The sequence below is a fragment of the Numida meleagris genome, chromosome 6, assembly GCF_002078875.1.
Source record: "Numida meleagris isolate 19003 breed g44 Domestic line chromosome 6, NumMel1.0, whole genome shotgun sequence".
In the NCBI taxonomy this organism is placed as follows: domain Eukaryota; kingdom Metazoa; phylum Chordata; class Aves; order Galliformes; family Numididae; genus Numida; species Numida meleagris.
Genome location: NC_034414.1, coordinates 38,111,988 through 38,133,655, shown reverse-complemented (window position 1 = coordinate 38,133,655; position 21,668 = coordinate 38,111,988). Strand labels below are relative to the sequence as shown.

The 21,668-nt window shown below is 35.1% G+C and overlaps 1 protein-coding gene across 7 annotated transcripts in view; it reads right to left on the bottom strand.

Moving 5' to 3' along the window:
• Positions 1 to 21,668, bottom strand: part of MIPOL1 (mirror-image polydactyly 1) — a 178,657-nt gene that overhangs the window by 93,611 nt on the left and 63,378 nt on the right. For all 7 annotated transcript variants that reach the window (XM_021401825.1, XM_021401828.1, XM_021401824.1 and 4 more), the window contains one exon: positions 21,256 to 21,426. In XM_021401825.1, the coding sequence (XP_021257500.1) occupies positions 21,256 to 21,426 (171 nt within the window). The remainder of the gene's footprint in view (positions 1 to 21,255; positions 21,427 to 21,668) is intronic.

The window sequence follows — 21,668 nt, the reverse complement described above, 5'->3', positions numbered from 1 at the left end:
CATTGTTCAGTTTCCTCCTGGTCCAACTGCATGCCAAAACAAAGCTAAGTTTATTATCAGATAAAGAAATTTTGTAGAATGTTTTAAGAAGTCTTAAAAATTACAGAGATATTGAGATGAAATTCTACTCATATTTATATAATGCCAAATTTTGGCTTTTATGTATTAAGTAAGTGGGTATCAAGGAAGCAATATATGCTTTTAGGAAAACAAGCCAATTAAACATCCTCCACTCAACCAGCCTTCTGAAAGAAAATATACGCGTAGTTACTATTATTGGTTTTTTTTGTTTTTTTTTTCTTTTATGCTGAGATTACTCTAATTCCCAAGCACATACCACATTTGAAAGAAAAGAAGTTTTAAGATTATTATTTTTAAATATTAATTTAATGACAAAGAATAAAAAATTTAACATTTGCTATTGTGTGCATACATACACTTAGTGCTGTAACCTGAACACCTATCCTAAAGATTAAAAATCTGCATGTTGTGAACTAAATTATATTTTACTGTTTTTTACTGTAACCATAAGAAGCCTTGCCCAGCTTCTTTGGTTAAAAAGAATTAGTTGTCAACAGACAATGCATTGTTTTATGAAAAAAAACTTAAAAAAAAAAGAAAGCAAAAAAAAACAGACTAAGGACCAGGAAGACATAGGGGAACAATTGTTGAACAGATCTAGGCTAAATTACAACATTAACAAGAAAATTTTTGAACAGCATATTACAAGGAAGTAGTTTGGATATCATCACTAAAAAAACTAAGCTGGTAGATCCTGTTGGGACATTAGACAATTCACTGAGAAAGAATATTTTAATAAACACCTTCTGAAAACACTAGTAAGAAAGAAATGAGAATTGTGATTTAACGCCCACATAAGCACTGTTGTCTCAAATAAAAGACTTGAATATTTCAGTCTCTTGTGCTACCTTGCTGGCTTTGGAAGGCACAGAACAGAGTTTCCTATCAAATGCATACACCAATGCAGTTCTTACCAGAGACAATGAAGCATGGCTCATGTCAACTCTAAACAGAGAAAAAGTGTGAAACAGAGAGCTGTAGTATAACTGAACTATGTACTATAAACTACAACTGAAGCCTAAGTAAAATAGAGTTCCAAAGGAGTTTGAGACAGAAATTTTAAATAAGACACATCAACATATATACTTCCCAAACACAAAATAAGTTATTTTCTCTCATTTCCTTAATAGTGTACTGCAAGTCAAGATATCCAACACAGTATATAAAACAAAATTATCCGATCCTATATATACGTTTTAAATAACTGTAGGTGTCCAACGCTATTAAAATATTTGATTTCATGATGGTTGCGGTGTTTGAGAACTCCTGCCATGAATCTGGACTTGTTTCTTACCTGATTACTTATTTTAAAGTTAGCATGTCTCCCCGAAGTAGTGGATACTGTCAGTGGAAGTTATAAAGTTCCTTAAAGCACAGTTTCAATTTTATACCAATAAAATTAGAAAAAGCCACTTTCTCATAATATAGGAAAATGCAGAAGAAAATGCTAAAATAAATTTGACTGCAAATGTTTTTCTGAACTTAAGACATTTAATGTCTATCTCACAAAAAAAGTCATAAATCACACTTGTAATTCTTCTTCCACGTCAGGAATAAAAATTATGTGTCTAAGCACCTGAAAAACAGGAGCTCAGAAAACTACTAAAAACTTAGCATAGAGTATATTGTTTTTTTCTCTGGATTTTTTGTTTGTTTGTTTTCTGTAGCATACAGTATCTAAACATTACCTAAAAAAGTAAAATCAGTCTACTACTTCAGGCATTATTCATGAAGCTTCTGTGGCCATGTAATATCAATAGGCATCTTGCTTTTCTGTTTTGCCAACACCCTTTAAAACATTGCTCTGCAATTCCCAGTTTGAATCATGGTGCACAGGTTTCTGACAGGAAATATTTAGAAGGCAAAAATCTCAACCCACCTTTAAAACAAGAATTTTTATTCATGCTATTCTCTTGACTACAAAAAAAAAAAAAAAAAAAAAAAAATGCTAAGAGCAAAAGTGTAGCTCCAGGAGAAAACAGAAAAAGATCGATGTACAGAGCTGGTTGCACAACTAAGAGCATGAGTGCCATCTCATCATGCTCTCCTTTCTCCTCCTGTGAAGTCAAAATACTGAAACAAACAGGGAGATCCGTGTGCCTCACAACAGATCTGACATACAGGATAAAGATACAACACAAGTAATGTAAATCGGATGTGCATCTCTATCAACCCAGCCTTAGAACATCGGCCTTGGTGGCATATCGTCATTCACCTTTAACTTCATTTTCAGTAAGAATGTTGATATTAAAAAAAAAGTGGCATATTAAATCTGTATACAGCTTGAATCCATTTTGAGAGTACCACTGAAGGAAGTGATGATCTAATTTGACCTTTGCACTTAAGTGCCTTAATATGTTTGAAACAATGTATTTACAGAAGATGTTTCAAATGAATTATGAATCCAAATGTACTTAGCTGCCTAGGAAATGTCTAGGAAGTAAGGCCTTTAAATGCTCTGCACGGGAAAGTATTATTATAATCTTAAATGGCAATATTTTGTATTTCTTACTAACATTTTATAATCTGCAACACTTTTATACCTGAACTATTTTTCAACCATTAAAAATAGCATTCTAAAAACAAGTAATCTTTCAAAAGAACAACAGCATATGAAATTTTGGTGTAGCTTTGCTATAAAGAAATGTTTAAAAACAGAATTTAAAACAATACAGCCTTTCTCTTCATTTCAGCCAACATTTTTTGAATTCTGTGTCATTGATCATTAGCAAGGTCCAGTAAAAATAGGTGAACACCTAAAACACTTGTTTAAAAGAACAAGTGTTTTTATTGGTTCAATCCAGGGCTCTAAAATGTCAACAGCTGCAAGTAAGAAACTGGATTTCCTTCTAAAAACATATCTAAAAATACTTTTTGGAGCACAGTGAAGAGAAGACAACGTCCAGTTCTGTACTGGCAAAAAGGAAATGCCAGCTGTATCATTTTATGAAAGCTGAAAGCTAAAGGAACTGTTTCATTTTAAATATTACAAATTTGAATCCTCTTAAAGACAGAGATAAAACATTTTGTGCAGCACAGGTTGCCTAACATTCTGATCTGAGGCGTAATTGTGCACTTACAAAGACAGGACCATAAATTAGAAAATATCTTTTTTTTTTATCTCAGACACTTTGGATACTTCAAAGAATATGAAAGCAGTGTAGACAGATGTCAAGGAGAATGTGCCTTGATCAGAGCACTGAAGACTTTGCCAAGAAAGGATTTTAAAGCCTCGGAAACGGTAGCATGTCATTTTATAAGGTTTCACACAAACAATTCACCAAGGATCAGCTTCATCACATAGACCACTGTGTGTATTCAGAGTTCTGCAGCCAAAGCCAAAGCCATTGCTATTGATGGAGGAAAAAAAATCATTCCCTCTCTTCCTTCAAATCCTACTGTTTGTTCCCCTCTCTGAAAATACACTTTCTCTCTACAAGTTTCCCACCTCAGCTAGACTAAGTGGTAACATATAATGCCAGACGCTGAATGCACAGGTTATGTCATGAGCAATTAAATACAAAATGAAAACCAAACAACTGACATATCAAAAGGAGAAGAGATTCAGACAGGAAAGAAAGGGCAGACAGAAAGAACACCTGTTTTCCCACTAGACAAGCCTTCTTTTTAATAAACATCAGCTAACATGATTCAGCAGAACAAGGATGTTTGAGGTGAGCACCAGTTCAACCCTCAGCAGGTGCTGACCTCTTTCAGTGATGATGTAGCAGAAGGCTGGAGAACACCATGAGGGAAAAATGCAGATGAACTGCAAAAAATGAATACCTCATAGGGGAACACTTGTGGAGAGTTCAAGAAGTGGACCAGCTGAGTATAAAGTTCGGGAGGCTCACCCAGGAAGAGGCTGTTAAAAGATGGTTCTACTTCTAGGTACACAAAAGGAATAAAGATGGAAGACAGAAAAATCAGTGCAGATAACCACTTAATGCTGTTTGGCCTTTACTAAAAAATGAGATCGCATTAACATATCAAACATAACTTTAGCACTTGTATAAACAAATCATCTTAAGCATGCTGTCAGCTTACCAGTATTTTCTTCTTCAACTTGTACCTACAACATGTTAACATGGTGATACAGAGCCTGTCATGTCTACACAGATTGATGAGTAATTTTTGGTCATTACTTAACAGAATTCTTCAGTGATGTATTCTAATACTAGAAAATAAAGAGATTACACAACAGTGAAGAAAAATCTGCAAGCAATTGGAGAAGTAACATTATAGGGAAAAAGACAGAATAGATAAAAGCAATGACATTCAGCAGAGAAACCTTTGTCCCACAGCCATAGGTCACAGCCCAATTTGTTTCTCTGAAAACATCACCTATCCCTACAGACCTCGAGCAGAAGTGTTTTTAACAGTGAATTACTAAGGACAATTGAGTCATTCAGGTGCTTTGAAATAGTCTTAAGTGCTTTGCTACATTTGCAACCCTCGAGTTCATTTCAGTGAACTAGATAGTAATGCAGGGTGGGTTACTCATTTTGTGTTTCAGAGCAGATGTGACCACTCATTGGATGAGAAATCCATAGAACGCTTGTTAAGTGCAGAATAAGCTGAATATAGCAGAACTGTACTACCAACTTACTACAAATGCAGTGTTGGTGTTTATTTAATGCTTGATTTTAATATTACTACATAACATACAATGTTTTCCATAGTCTTTTGTTGAAAGGAATTAAAACCAGCCCTTCCTGAAGTTACAACAATATGCTAGAGGAAAAAAAAAAAGATTCAGCATATTATGTCATATTATGTTAGCAATAAAAAGTTGAATCAGTATTAGAAGAGACTGTATTAAGAGTCAAGGTCTAATGAAATAAATTTACTCAAACTAAGATGAAGTCAAATTTTGCAGAGATCCTTCCTAAATTCTGAATTACATTTGATTGCCTAATTCTATCAATACATTCAAAAGACCATTTTTTTCTGAAAATATTTTTTCTTATTTATCATCCTTGTCAAAAGCTGCAATGCTAATAAACTTATGAATCAGCACTGGTATAAAGACACACGTCTCCAATGATGAGATGGCTGAAAAAAGGAATGGTATGAAATGGTACTGTAACATGCCTGTGCTGTTCTTGTATTCCTACTTAAGTCTGGACTGTTGGCTGGGATTAGGGCCATGGTAGTGAGCTGGGTGGATCTTGGTATAATCTGATCCAATCCAGTCAGTTTTATGTAGTTTCTTAGTTTAATTATAGATCTTGTACAAATCCACAGCTTCCCATAAATAGTTTCACACTCTCACTGAACTTAAAGTAACATTTTAACTCAATTAGACAAAAATCAGAAGAGAGTGTATAGTCACCTACAATAGGTCAGCTGGTGCATAATTACTTGAGCGCATACTGGACCCTTCATTTTAAGCAGTGAGTAATCCATTACATTCAATAGATATTTATGCATGAAGACCTTCCTGAATTGGGATCTCAGTTAGTGAAGTAGTGACAGAGAAAAACATACTAATTCTCACTAAATAACTTGGGAAAATGGTTTCTGTCCTCCAAATGATCGTAAAGCAGAAGTTAATTTAAGTGACAGATGAACGACTTTCCAAGATTCATTTTTCCAAATATGCATTTTTCCTATTATATATTTTAAACAAAACATTCTCCAACAACGTACATAGTATCTTTGTGGAAAATCCACAACTACCAGTGAACAATGTGCTTGTGGGATACCAATATTCTACAACACAGCGTAATACTTTTGGAAAGAATACATTTCAGATATATTTTGAGATTAGGTAATGCACATTCACATCAATGAAAAATGACGAACAAATAATTAACCTATATATCAAACGCATTAACAAAATGAAGAATCATGACATTTTCACTTGTTATTTTTAAGCTGTCATCGGTGGAAACATGAATACAATAAATAACAGCATGAAGTGAACAAAAATGATTCAACTGACTGTACTCTTAGCTTATTATTCTTTTCTCCTTTCCTTATTTTGTTTATAATGACCTACGCTTTAGAGTAGCTCCCAGCTCAAGGATGCCCAATGGAATGCAAGTGTTCTCAGTTTGACAGCCCTGCTTTCCTTCTCCCTTCAGTATGTTTTTTTTTTTTGAACAGTCTGCCCCTTGTCCCAAATTCATCATGATTTCTTGAGAGGCAAACATCTTGCACCACTTGGATGCTACACCACTCTTTCCTTTGCAGACAAAAATAATACCAAAGTCATCCAGTCAAAACACAAGCCAACCTTTGGTGTCACTGTGAATTATGTACTTTGAACTGCAGATGTTTGGAAGCACTTATGTTTATACAAACACATTTTATCCTTTTTCTTCTAAAATAATCATTTAAAGAGAAATAAAGAAATAAAAGAGTCTCTTCATAATAATCACTAGAAGAATTTTTCCATTAAATTATAACATTGAGTTAAGATTTTCAAACCTCCAAAAGAAAAGACATTTCTTCAAAGTTCTGGCAAAACATCAACAAATGTGTTTAAATGATTATTTATACAATGCCCAGCAGCTTAGAACTATACAGATTACAGGAAAGAAAAGTGTTTTTGTAGAGCTTAGGCCTTTAGGAACATATGCTTCTTTTAAAAAATATTATATTTTATTAGTAAAAGAAACACTTAAATGTAAAAGATTTTTTTTGCAGTATTGCAACGGTGTTTTGCTCCATCAGAAGCCATCAGAAGAAATGCATAAACATACAAATGAAACATTTTTGTCTTCCTTGTTAGTATGAGCCAGTTGGAACCTGCAGCATTAAGGCAGATAACATGCTGTACACGTTACATGGTTTTCTCCTACCATCTCTCTCCCCTTCTACTTCTGAACACTTGAAAACTCAGCAAAGCAAGCCTTCATTTTCATTTGAACAGCTAAAGAGACTCTTAAAGAAACTGAATTAAAATGTACAGACAGACACTGAGAAAATTTTGATAATTAACTGTTTCCACTCTTTATATTTTAACAATCCTAATGTGTAGTTATTCAACAGCACTGTACTCTCCCCTAGCTCAGTTATCCTCTCTACATTTTTATGCATTCTACTGTTCTTTCAGTAATGACATTTCAAAGACTAAGACAAGTTTGATCTATTTCTCCAAGAGCTCAGTGCACATTGGCTTTTCTAATCAATGACGCTATATAAAAGGTGATGGGAAAAAAAAGAAAACCCTGATGTTCTTGAGCTATATGTGATTCACAGATCGTTCAAGCAGGATCCCTGTGCTGGCTGTGCCACTGACCCAGCACAGTTCTACTAACATAAGGTTGTGAGTGACCGCTCATCTACAGGAGGAAACAACAGTAGGGTTCTTGAAGCCATAGAAGTTGGTCACCTTCATAGCTTGCTGTATCGCCCTTGCAATCAAAGCTCTTAATGAGAAATTTTTCACGTTGGAAGCCTTGGGTTCATTGGGAAGCCTTAGGTTATCTGACGCATCTGCGTGAGCCTGACAGACATAGGAAGACCTACAGAACCAAACCAAGTTGTTTTACTTTAATCTCGATTGGGTAGAACAGTAAAGCCCTAAGCATTAAATTAGGCCTCTGTCCTCAGAATTTTTGAATGTACCTTCATCTAAACATGTCATCAGTCTACAAAAAGCAAATCTACAGCACAGAAAATGAAATCACGGAAGTATTTTAAAATGTATTTATTTATAGTTGTTCATGCAGAGCACACTTCTACATACAGGGCGTATACCTTCTAAACAGTTTTCTTTTTACCTGATATTTTGTACTTCGTAGTGAGGTATTACATATTTCCTCCTTCCTGAGTAAATTAGTCACATTCAATGGAGCTGAACACTGCTTACATCTAAGATCTTGAAGTAAGCATTTTAAACTTGCTAAATACTATAGTTCCAGGTTCTCACACAGGTCCTCATACAGCTTTACCCTTACTCATGACACTCAGAACACTGCAGAAAATCCCCAAATCTCACAGAGAAAGAAAGAGAACCGTGTAAAAGACAAACTAGAAACTTTACTAAATGAAGCTGGAATACGTGTGTACTTTACCTGTTGCATACAAATAACCAATCTTTTTATTTGAGTCTTTATTTCTCATTTTTAATCTCTGTCACTTTTTTCATATTTTTCAGCACCTCATATCTAATGCGTTCTTCACAGTCATTTCTAATCTGAACTAAATCCAGTGACTCAGAGTCAAACATTTACTCCTGTAGCTTTACTAGGTCTGAAGTTAAGTAAAAATGCTTTCAACCAACTTAGTACTGTTTTTCCTAATTACCTGTCATATATAAATACATGTGACTTCTTTAACACAGTTGTCGCATTACTAATTGTTGTTTTTTTTTGTTTTAATTTCAGGGTTATAATTCTAATAATGTATAAACTAAGCATGCAAGCTGATCAGCAGTTTGCAAGGTTATCCTTGCTCACTCTTTTCTGTCTTGAGATAACAGAATAGATAATAGAAACACTACTAACAGGCATGATATGATTCAAATAGTTCACGCATCATTTTGTTCAGAAACAAAGAAAATGAACAATACTGGCAAATAAGAAGTGGAAAATACTAAGTAAAACTTTATTAGCTAAATTCTAAATCACTGAATAAATAAGTACAATAATTTTTAGAATATGATCTGCTTTACTTTCAATGCATGGCAGCAATTCCAGCATATAGTTTCAGTATATAAACTTTTGCATAGAAAATAATTCAGTATAGCTAGCCTCAACATCTTGAGGAATATGTAAAGAATAAAATTACAAAAAAAAACAAAAACGGTCTTGGAATAAATAGCCTTAGTGCACGTTGTGCATCATTATGCACTTACAAGAGAACTAGGACTGAAATACTCTACTGACTACCTGAAATCATTTCTGTCCTGGCTGCGTATTATGTAACACTAGGGGAAAGGGCCCACTGAAGCCAGTCAGAGCAGCTGAATATTAAAATATTACATTGATATTCTTTTGCTACACGGTCTCAGCATCCGTAGTCTGAGTCACAGCACTCCCACATATTTGTTCACAGACTATTTTGAAAGGTAGTGCTAACTGCTGTGTGATTTGTTAGCACAATGAGCTGTAATGTTATGAAATGGGCCACTGCAGTCACAACACTCAGAAACTGCAGATAACCTAATATGCTGTTGATTTTCTGACTTCACTTACATAGGGAAAGATTCTGCAGTGGCCAGCCATCTCTTCATCACATGGAATCAGAAAATAATAACATTATATTCCTTCAGATTCCTAGGTCCTACATGCATTCTTTTTAAGATGTAAAAACAATCACAGGAAGGCAAATTTCAAAAAGTCATGAATTTTTTCTTTACTAGCTATTTCACTTTTTGTTCTACTTGTCCTCTTTTGTTATTGAAGAAGGAAACAAGTCACCTCTCTTCAAGAAGTCTCTTCCTCATCTGAATGCAGTACCTTCCCTCCTTTCTTCTGCACTGCAGAATGTGCATGCTTCAATTCTCAGTTCTCATCTTAGCCTGTGTGATGTCCATTCCACAGCACTGTGTCACTGGTCTACTTTTTTTTGCTTCATTTAATTCTGTAAACATTCTCAACTTCACGCAAATTTTATCAATAACTCTTCTTGTTTAATTACATGAGAATTTGGTGATAACGCTTGATGAATGGTGAGTTTTTCCATCACTTTTATGAAGTTAGTAAAAAGGTTCTTCTTGTTTCATGGGATGAGAAATTAGCATAGGAACTTCAAGAAACTTAAACCAGGCTACAAGATTATGTCAGAACTGGCATTACTACACTTGAAGCCTTTGCTTTGATGACTTGACCAAATGATCCCAAGATATTGCATCCTGCAGCCACGTGTCTTGCTGGCTCCTCAGCAGCTTAGTCAGCTCCATTAGAACCAGATGGCACATGGCCAAGAGACAGCTTGTCAAACATCTGACACAACACGCCATGACAGATAATTTTTTTTTTTTTTTTTATAAAACCTTTCCTGCACCCCCAGTTAATAAGCCACAGTAACAGTATTCAAAAATATATACAATACAGTGGAGGCAGGTAGTGTTGTCTGATACACCTGAGTTTTCAGTCATGCCAGCTAGTGAGGGTGTATAAAAAGAAATTTTAGAAACTAGTGTTTAGCCTGATCCTCCACCAAATTCTAGAAATTAGGAATGGATCCATCTCTCAGATATATGCAAGGCACTCAGTTGCTAACCAAACCATGTTTTTAGAAAGTGTAACCCTGTTTAATTGTACATAACCAACATTAGTTGACGAGAAAACAAGATCTAGTAAACAATCTGTCCTTCTAATGAGGTGGTTTTCAAATAATCTTCAATGGATTTTCTTAAAATCCATTGTCTAAACCTTAAGTTGGCATTTACAGCATAAAAGGATAGGAATACTTCTGGTCCTTTTTTAATATCATCAGTTTATTTCAGAAAACAGTATCATGGACCACTGAATAGAAGCCACAGTTTTTTAATCTCTTTAATCAGATACAGTAGTCATGGGATTGCACATTTTCTTTGTAGTACACTCTTTGTTCGTCCTGCTAAATACTGTACTCAATGAAGCCATTAGTTGCTAAAGTGGCAATTCTTCAGTTTTTCTGTTGTGTAATGTGTTATTATTTACCATATAATAAAAGAATATTTTAAACTAGAGATGATGCAAAAACCAGCTAACTAGGTAGGTGAAAGCACAGAACTCTGCAGATATGCCAGGGACATATTACTTTTTGAATAAATGACCTGAGTCAGTAGTAGTTGGTCGCTTGTAGAAAAGAGCAACATGTTGTTTCAGGAAACCATAGCGCTGAAGATCATGATTGTCTGAAAGCAATACTAACATTAGTGTTTTACCATTCAGACAATAAGAGTGAAATCAGTTTATTTCTCACCAATGCTGATATCTAGTTAACAGCAAATCTATAAGACTCGTATTTCAGGCATCTTTTTAAAATTTGCCTAATTGCACTGCAAAGTTAAATAAATTAAAAAAACACCAAGAAATTAATCAGCTTTGCACAAGCTAAATTTTACTTATACATCATAGATCTCCTCTGGGAAGACGAAGATAGCCCACAAAGAAATGTTTAATAAAGTAAATAAAAGCTCTGCAAAACTAAGACAAAACCACACATTTTTAAGGTACATATTGCACAGTTTCAACCACACTGAGAAATGCCTGTATTATTTTGCTGTGTGTAAAAGAATTTCAAATATTAAGTATTGGCTGAATCTAAAAATTTTGCCTCTGTAACAAAAAGCATTTTAACATTCACAGAAGTGTTTTACAGGGACTGATGGGACTAGGTACCCAAACAGATGCTCAAGAGCATTCTATACCTTGATTATCCAGCTTCGAATTAATAGTCACCTAACAGCTTTCAGAAACTTTACTGAAAAACAGGAATGCTTAAACCTAAAATCAGCTGTCTTTGACATGTGCAATTACCAACATCACCCTTATCCAACCCCTTGTATCCCTCATGCATAGAGGATAAGACAACCTAAGCAGAGAAATTTTAAGAAAAACACAAAGATAGAAGAATGTTATGACAAATGCTGAAAGTAAAGAGATGGGACTGCCTGCCAAAACAAACAAAATGGATAAATGCATGACTACTGCTGAGAAGTGTCTGGATACCATAGAAGACAAAACACACAACATAAAGAGAACATGTAACGAGATGCACAGCTGCTGGCTAGCCCTACTGCAGAAAGTAGGCTGATGACTATTTAGTACAAGGGATTAACAAGCATTTTGCTGTTTCTTCTAGGAGGATGGTATTGGATGCTTTCATCTTCATGCAAGACTTACAGGACTAGTTTTGCAATCTGAGATTCAGTCAAAATCCTAACATTTTGATTGTGAACAGAACCTCACACAGTAAGGCTGCATGCAAAAATGCTTGCAGATTGAGAAACAGAGCTTTGTCTCAAAGCTACAGGAGATGAAGGAGATAAACTCACAGGATGGGTGATGTTCACACTTGTCTTGAACACAACGAACAGATTTTTCAGACAGAAAGAGTGAAAAGTATTAATGCAGTCTCTGAGGTATGAAATTATAATTAAAACATGATTTGAAAGGAAAACCTAACCAATGATTTGTCACCATCAAATGAGACTACCAGGAGCAAAGTGGCCATAACCATTCCTCAAATGTAGATCCTTACACTGCGTTTGAGTTTTATCTAAACTTTGGTGGTGCTGATCATAACCAAATATCAACAGTAATTGCAGCAGAACCTTGTTTAATATACTTAGATTTCTATGTTTATAACAGATAATTTATTAATTAGAGGTAATGTTAAAACTCTCCCCCCACAAAAGACAACATCAATTCTATGTTATCAATGATTAAAAAAAAGTAACCACAATATTCAGAAGCATTACTGCATTTGCATTTTGCATTATCCTGCATCTGTAGCAAGAAACTTTTTACGAACACAAATTTTGTATTTCTGATAACTCTAGAATTGTAAAAAGTTGCTATATTTTTAATGGTTTAATACTGTTCTTTTTATGCAGTTAGTTTTTTTTTTTGGAGAGGAGGGAGGGGTATACCAAAAATTTGATGCTTTTTACGAAATCTCAGCTTTATATAAAGGGCTTTCAAATAAGTATTTCTACATACTTGGATTGGGTAATTTAAAAAAGTATTTTCAATAGAAATGTAAACCATAAACCAGAATATGATGTTTTTTTAACTCTGTGTACACCCATAACGCACTCAGTAATAAATACTTTATAAACACTATGAAGAGAATGGAAATAAAACATTAACGTCAGAAAGTACGAACAAGTTCCCTGACAACAGCATCTCACAATCACAAGCACTCCACATGGAAAAGTCTGTCCTTCATTTGCAATAGAGGGTAATGGAAGCTAAATTTTTCTTCTCAAAGCAACTCTGCTTGAAAAATAATTAACAGTGAATAAACAGAACATGGAAAAGAGGGCAAATCCTAGATACTCTCCATCTGAAGCACGAAACAGTAAAGCCATACAACAAACAAATCTAGGCATACTTGGTGAATGAGACATAGATAAATTAAACAATGGTACTGTGAAATCTTTCTTTCACAAAGAGAATATTCATGGATTTTCTTGCTTCGCTTTTCTGCCTGGGCCACAAAACAGTGCAGACCAGAATACTCAAATTGACTTCAGCAAGCCTGAGGACTTCCAGAAACTGATTAATGCCTTCACAATAAAAAAAAAAAAAGTCACAATATTCAGACCAAAGAAAGCAGGGAAATTTCCATTGTGACAATTGTTTTTACCTGTTCATTTTAAAATGACTAAAAGTCTAAAGAGAAATTTAAATAAAAATAATGGTCATTAAGTCTTACATTTCATTCATAGGCTACCACTCTGCTGAAAATGAGTAACCAGATTAGCACCATTACCATCACTTTTCTTTACATCCTCTGTTATTGCCGGACATAAATTTCCTTACTCACCACTTCTCTTCACAGCTTAAAACACATCCTGAATAGTAAGGATGACTGAGGAGCATACAGCAGTTTTAGGAAGTTAGAATGAAATGAACATTTCATTTAAGGGACTCTGGGAAAAAACAAACGAAGTCAACAAAAAGCAGTTCTATTCATTTACCATAGCTGCATGTCCCACAAAATTCTCAGTCAACTACTGATGTTGTGGTTAGTGGCATAATTTGCACTGTATCCTAGGAAGATATCTTTCCTTCTCATTTAAAGACAAACTTTATGTTCTTCATGTCAGCCTATTTCTGATCCATGCTACTATTTCAGAAACCTATTTCTCATTGAAGGAACAGAGTTGATTTATGTCTTGTGGACTGGTCCAAAATCTTCATTAGAAAAGGCTGCATATAAAGTAGCTAGTAATTTTCAAAGCAAAAAGGGCGAATAAGAACACAGTGGGATACTTTCTCTGAAAAGTGATACTATTTCCTTCTTCCAAAGTATTTTTTTTAAATACCTCAACAAAATCTTATTATCCTTCCTGAAGTAACCTCTTGTACCTTTAATTTTATTTAATACTCTATCAGAGCATTAACGTAACTAATTTTAAAAATACTTGCTTAAATTAGAATGGGGGTTTGTATTGGGGGTGCAATCTGGAATTTCTCTCACTTGTCTCTATTTCTTGTGCTTCAGTCTGCACCATGGAGTGCTCTCTGACGGTGAAATGGATTCCTTTTTTTTGATTAAAGCAAACTCAAAGATGCACTCCAGGAATGCACCTGGTACACTGACAAAAATGAGCATTCAGTTCACAGGACTAGGCTACAGCCAGTCCAAAGTAAAAAACAAAATCAACCAACCCTCACCTCTGCATAAACAAAACCAACCCCATCCAACAACAGCTCCCTCCCCACAGCACACCCAGAAACAAGTTCATATGGATGGCAGGAACTATTTCTTACTCCAGATGCATTCCTGTTTGTTCGAACCTCTTGCTCATAGAGACAAAACCAACATTAACATTGCAACTGTGAACATTCAACAAGTAGTAAGAGAGTAACAAAAAGAAGGGAAATGAATGCAGAGGTCAGACATCATCCTTCCCAGACTCCACATTAAATATAACTATCAAGCACAGAAATCTTTTGTCTGAGCACCTTAACTTGCCTCACAGAAAACTTGCTCTCAGTACCTCTAAACAGTTCTGGTACCTATAGAGTTTACACACATAGTGATTCAGCCTCATCTTCAGAGGGAATACTGTTTGAACTCTGCTTGTGTCACATTGGAAATTTCCTCCACGGATCTTTGCTACTGAAACAGATGATCAATAAGCATACAAAACGTTTTTCTCTTTCATCCTAGAGTTTTGACATTAAATATTTAAATTAATTCTAGAAATTGCTTTGGAAGTCTAAGCTGTGTGAACCTAGAGCTTAGCACCATGATAGAAGTGTCAAATAGCAATTAATCAAACAAGGCTGCATGCAAATTTACTGTCATATTCAGAGGGGCAGGAGTTTCTAGGTACTGAAAAAAAGATGAATGTTCTACTGGAAATTCATTTAAGTTTACAATTAAAAGCACAAGACTTGATCATGCTCTCAAACACCGTTCAGACATGTATTTTCTGAATTCTGCACAACACACTGTTTGCAGAGGAACAACAGGTGATTTAACAATGCAAACAACCATGTGTCTCAGGGCATCACTCAGCCAAAACCTTACGCTAGTAAAAAGAGGAAATGTAGTAGCAATTAAAAATTTGCTTCGCAAGTTCAAAAAGACTAACTGTAATCCCTCTCTTCAAGGAAACACTGCATTAACATTTACATATTTACTCATTCTTAGCATTCATGGGCTAAATACAGAACTTAGGTATAAGAGCTCTTCAGGGTAATTTCCTCCAGATCCTCCACTTTCCCCCACTGGTGCCCTGCCACCTGACCTGCACTCGCAGTTGCAAGCAGCATTAACTTGAAAACTACACCACCTCATACTACTAAAGCCTTGCTGAAGTCAAACTAAGGAATAAGCTGCAAGAAACTCACTTTTAATAGTGAAATTCTGGCTTCAGTGAAGTCAAAGGGAGTTTCTTTCACTACTAACAAATATCTTGAAAAACAGCTTGTAACATCTGCTTTATCAGGAAACTGATGTCACACACACATGCATGATGTCCTCAAATCCTCTCTGTCTGACCTTCTATCATTCTGCCTGAACATCTCACCTCACTTTTCTTAATGCTCTGAGAACTGTGTTTCATATACAGCAATTGAACAAAATAAAAGAGAACCATGATGGAAGCTTAAACAGGCATTATTCTTTTGAGGAGAATTCTACACAAGAAAAAATTCCCAATGAAATACATCAAGAGGATTCTGTTCAGCCAGTTTCCTCTGTATTGGGTTCTTGTGGACTGAAATAGCTACTTCAGAAGAAAAAGATTACTTCATACATCTTCTGAACGTAGCCAAATATTTAACCGAGTGTTCCCCTGGAAAACACTCATGCTCCAAGTAGCAGAAATATATCTGAAGTAGAGAGTCAAGGCATACCTATCATCTCAAAATGTAAATAACAACCTTATTTTTCCAGCTTGGTTTATTTTTAGAAGAGTAAAGCAGCTAGGTAAGGAAGAAACGATGCAGCAAAAGGAGCATCTTGCAAGACAGCTCCCTTTCTCTGCTTTAACAATCCTGCAGGCAAGTGACTTCCCCTTGCCCACTCATCCACTACCTCTCACTGCAAACAAGGCAACAGGAACTTGCCACTGCATGCCCAAAGCAAATCAGCCACAAGTGTGAGCCAGCATGGCTCCTGGATCCTCAAATTACAATAAATAGCTCCTTTAACTTCTCTCTCCTCCTGAAATAAGCCTGTGACCAAAAATCATCAGTAACCCACAGCAGCTGTCTTGTTCACAAACAACTGTGAATTCATTCTACCTTTTCTTGCATTTCCCAACTGTCAGAGACAAAAGGGGAAAGACAGAAAAGCAGCTAGGACACCATGAAACATGTTCTTGCAAATGAGAACTCATTCATTATCCCTATTTGGGAAGCGTCTAAGCGTACCAAAACACAGAATGTAAAACTGAACTACTGGTTACTAATATATAACGTATATAATATCCCAAATTGTGGTTTGGGTTGCAAAGGGATTATCTTTGTCCTAAGGTAACAGTCACGTAACACAGTAACCTTTCACCAATTAAGGACCCAAGATATGTAATCCATTTTTTTCATTTACACCTGCTTTTATTGTTTTAACATATATTACAACTCTTGAATTTGTTACTTCAGTAAAACCTGTTCACTGATGTGTGCTGAGAGTGCCTTAATGCTCTATGAAACACAGAAAACAGTTGTAAACCTTATTTGGTACACAAGCTGGGAAATTGCTTGAGCAGGACATTACAAAAAAGTAGCAAGAAGCTGGCTTATAACAGTAGACATTCATTAGTCATTAGCTGAAGCTGATAATGATGGGCAGTCAAGTGCAGCGCTTCTCATCTTTGTTTTCAATGACAATAAACTCCTGCTTGTTGCCAAACTGCCTCAAAATGGAGGAAGGTACTTAAACTTGCTTCAGATGAGCAACTGGGTGCGTGCCAGTTTTTTTACATGAGCAGTCATAAGCATGTTCCTGCACAGCAGGATGTGATCAAACTATTCAAAGCTGTAAAACCAGGTCTGCTTGCCAGTTACGTTATTGCTTCAAGATCAGAGTATTACAGCTGATACTTTGCCAGCCGTGAAACCTATCGTTTTTTGTTTGTTTTTGTTAGACAGAAAACTCTACATCTTTAATATTTAAAATTCTGTTTAGAACTGACTTGACAATTAAAAATTATTTACAGAACGAAAGTTAGGATGAAAAACATACCACACACACAACACCCTGATCTATAAGCCATCTCTTATTTTGTTTCTTTAAAATCACTTATTTCAAGCTACACCAACTGAAAGGTCCCTTTCTCTAACCATAAGAAAAGTGATTGTAATGACTTACTCGAGTCCCCAGCTCCAGCTGCAAACTCTGTAATCATATTAACATTCCTGTCCATAAGGTATGATGTGGTTAATAGGTGGTTGCTTGTTTGAGATATTGCACTGTATTGCCTCCTGCTGGAAACCACTTCCTTTAAATTATTTTATGAAGATTCTACAATGCGACAGTGGCCATACGTGAGCTTTACTCATTAATGAGTCTGTCACTAATTGTATTGATCAAACAAGAAAGACTCTGGAAGAAAGGCAGAATTATAGTATAACCAACTGGGCAAGTAAGATTTTTCCTTGAACTGGTTAAGACAAAACTGAACATTAAAGACAAGAAACTTATGTTTTATTTCTCACAACAGTCAGCATCTTTCTCCACTTTCTTTTCTGAGGATCAGTCATAAAACAGACGCAAACTCCCAGTACAACACAATATCTGTTCACTAACAAATATATCTTAGCAAATACAACCAAACAGTTGAGTGTGTTTTTTTAAGGAGGTTGATACAAGAGAAGATGGATGTCAATGTTTAGCCACGCTTTAGTTGTTTGTTTTTTATTCACTTGAAAATACATACTAAAAGTAGTATCAAATATTTGAGTTTATACCATTTTATTTGTTTTCACACACACAAAAAGTAGTTTGCATATTTGCTCAGCAATCTAGTGAATGATCTAAGATTACATACACATGTGCAGCTCAATACAGTGATAGCAGTGCCTCTACCTGCTTCCTAATGAGAAGTAACACTCACATTTAAAATCTCAAAAAAGATGCACAGGCACTTCAGTGTGAAGATTCAAATAATTTTTTCATGCACTTTCTATGACTTTGGCAGTTCTTTTTTTAAGAATAAAAAAATTGTTCAAGTGAAATTTAAACAGAAGAATGACAACTAGCTAACCATTGCCAAGAATGTATGCAGCCACAGTCCAGCAAAATGTACCTTCATAGTATAGCTACCAGAAAGGCACTGCAAAACTCTTAGCTTTTCCTAAGCTGCTGAAAGATGAGTTGAAAGCAGCCAGCATGTATTTGGTCACAAGAAATGCACAGATTATAGATTGCCCATTCTCTAGGAACTTACTTGAAATCAAAGCAAATGTTTGAGTGGGAAAACTTTTGTTATTCTCTCTTACTGAGAAAAATAAGAAATCCTACGTGTAAAACTCCAGAAGCTACTTATATTTGTGGTGTTTAATTGTCAGCTGTGAATTATGATTTATTGTGAATAAATCAATTATGAAGGATAATAGATGCGGCTTCATTAAACTTCTGTCCCAACGTTTATTCTCAGATAGGCAGTCCTCTCTTATATGGAACTGGCTTTGGTGGTCACTCAGATGACACTGCAGTCTCCAGCACTGCTCAAGAGCAAGCAGAAACAGAGCAACACAGCCTTCACACAAAGTGTCTGGAATTATTTAGCTTCCTCCATTGCCCAGTGACCTCTGAACATTAAAAGTCCTTTTTTCCAGAAGATAGGCACCGCACGCTAATGGCTTACTCTATTTCTGCTTTGCCTCAGTTTGTTCTCATCAATCCCCCCTTATATTTGATGTCACTTTCACTGAAAAGAGAAAGATTTTAACTTGGAGATGTTATGAACACCTGAGGCGACCTCAGATCTAACTTCTAATAATTTGCATTTCTTATGCTAAGCATATACATCCCCTGAATTATGCCTAGTCCCTTTGCGGTCTATTGTAGGAATCCCTCTCCTATTGTTCTTGCTGTTAGCACTGTAATAACTACTGCTATTGCAATGTTAACAAAAGACTACTAATAATTCAAGTACTATATGAATTCCCAAGGAATCATCAAGAAAGAAATGCAAGCTGAAATGATAGCTTCAATTCCAAGGATCTATTTTCTAGGTTCAACAGCAATGGTCATAAAAGAATCACATATGTAGAAGCACAACACACGAGTAATAAAGTTTTATTAACGATAACTAATTTTTAAAAAATGGTATTATAAATTGCAAACACTATCACAGTATTGCAGCTTAATACCAAATACTGAATATTTTTGGGAGTATGTGTGTTGCTTTACTCATTTATTTATTTTTTCAGCTGCACTACCTATGTAACATTACCTGCGCTTTTTGCTGTCAGGCCTAAAGGTAGCTTTGCTAGCTGTGGCAATTAACTCATTAATATATAAAATAATTATCTTTATTAATTTCCATGTTCATTACTTGAAAGAACAACTTGTATAAATGTCTGTATATTATTCCTTGAACAGGTAGCTTAAGAATAAACTCAATTAAAATGTATATTATAACACCCTACAATGACATTCTTCTGACATCCTTCATAAAATATTTAAAGTCCAAGTTGTCTGAAAGTTCACTTCAACAAAGAAGCAAAATCTGGCAGAAGAAAAACAAAACTATCTAAAGAACCTTCTCTTGTGCTAAAAGCTTTTCTCTTATAAGCTGCCCACTTTCCAAATGCCCTGTGCAAAGAAGAAATCCAATCATAATTAAAAAATAAAGAGCATAAATTTTTGGCAGAACAGTTGTATGTGCCCCAGTAGCTATGCTGCTGATCATTACTATAAAAGTAAAAGAAAGCACAGTGAAAAAGTGATCTTCCAATATTAACACTGTCCAACATTAACATCCTTTGTAGGGCACACAGGATACAGACACAAAATATTTTAGGCACCAAGCAGATGAGTCTTTCGAGGTTGCAGCAGGATAGAATGCAAAGACAATGATCGCAAAAAAAAATAAAAAGGTGAAAATTACATAGTGTGTAGAAGAGTATCTTTTACAAAGACATATCAATACAAAATAAATTCAATCATCATTAATACTAGTCAAGATCGCAAATTTGACTTCAATTCTGCTAGAATTAAAGAATTATTTAGATATAGGCTCACATTCAGTGGACATTGAACTTTTCAATATTGGAACAAGACATAGATGAAATTTCTTGCTTTTAATGGAAGCGTAAGGACGTTCATCTAGTCTAAAATTCTGTGAGATGTAACCCCCTACTTAGTATTCTTCTTTCTATGGACTACTCCTATTGAATTAAATCTAGGTTAAAAAAAAAGCAGGAAAGCAAGCTGTGGAAAAACCCCCAAACATAACAACCCTTCTATGAGATAGGAAAAATATAGAGACTCTCTCCAGGGTGAAGAGAATGAAGATAATATTCTTCTGTGAAGATAGGAAAGCAAAGAGAATGATTGATCTGAACAGAAGAGAATACATCAGATTGTTTTAAGCTGCATAGCAGAAGTGTTAAACATCAAGAGTCAAGGACCACATGCTGATTTTCAGCTCCTGAATGTAAAGCAACAAAGGGAAGAATTGCTTGCTTTCACATGTCTTATCTTCCCTTAATGTACATTTCTGTCACTTTTAACTCTACAAATCCTTGAGTCCCAATCACAAACTGCTTTATGCTGCTATAGAATACAGGAAAATTAGTATCTTAACACCTTTTTAGATTACAGAGTATACTGAATACTATATTTATCTATTTTTAAAGGGTCAGCTAGTGACAAGGTAGAAAGAATACACAATCTTTCCTGTGAAATAGATTGACATCATTCCAATGAGCACTACTGCTACAAACTGTTGCTTATTAATCAACCATTTATTAGAAGGGCAGTTATGGAGATTTTCAGCTGAAAAAAGTTAACAAATAAATGTATTCCCCAAAAGTAAAAATTAAAAAAATAATAATAAATTTGGTATTGAGTGATTACATACTTATAGAGACTTACTTGAGACAAAGCAGCATCCCGTTGTTCTATCACTGCATTCATTTCCTCAGCTATTATTTTCTTTTTACGTTCTTTGGTCCTGTGTATTCGATTCAGAATTATAGCTCCATTCTTCAGTATATCTATCCCTGTGTCTGCATTGTTTATTCTGTTCAGTAATTCCTGTAATGTCTACCAACAGCATTATATGTTAGTCAGACATGAAGTTTTAATATATTTTATTTAATATAGGGTTTTAATTAATAGGCACATGTGAATTGTAAATTGACTGAGTGAAGTTATTGAATTTTCATATTGCAGCAAAGATGTACATTATTAGTGTGTCAATTCTTCTTTTTCCCACATCTTAGTTCTTGAAACCCACTCAATTGAACTTAAGCCTCTAAGATATAAGACTGACATCAAGAAATCTC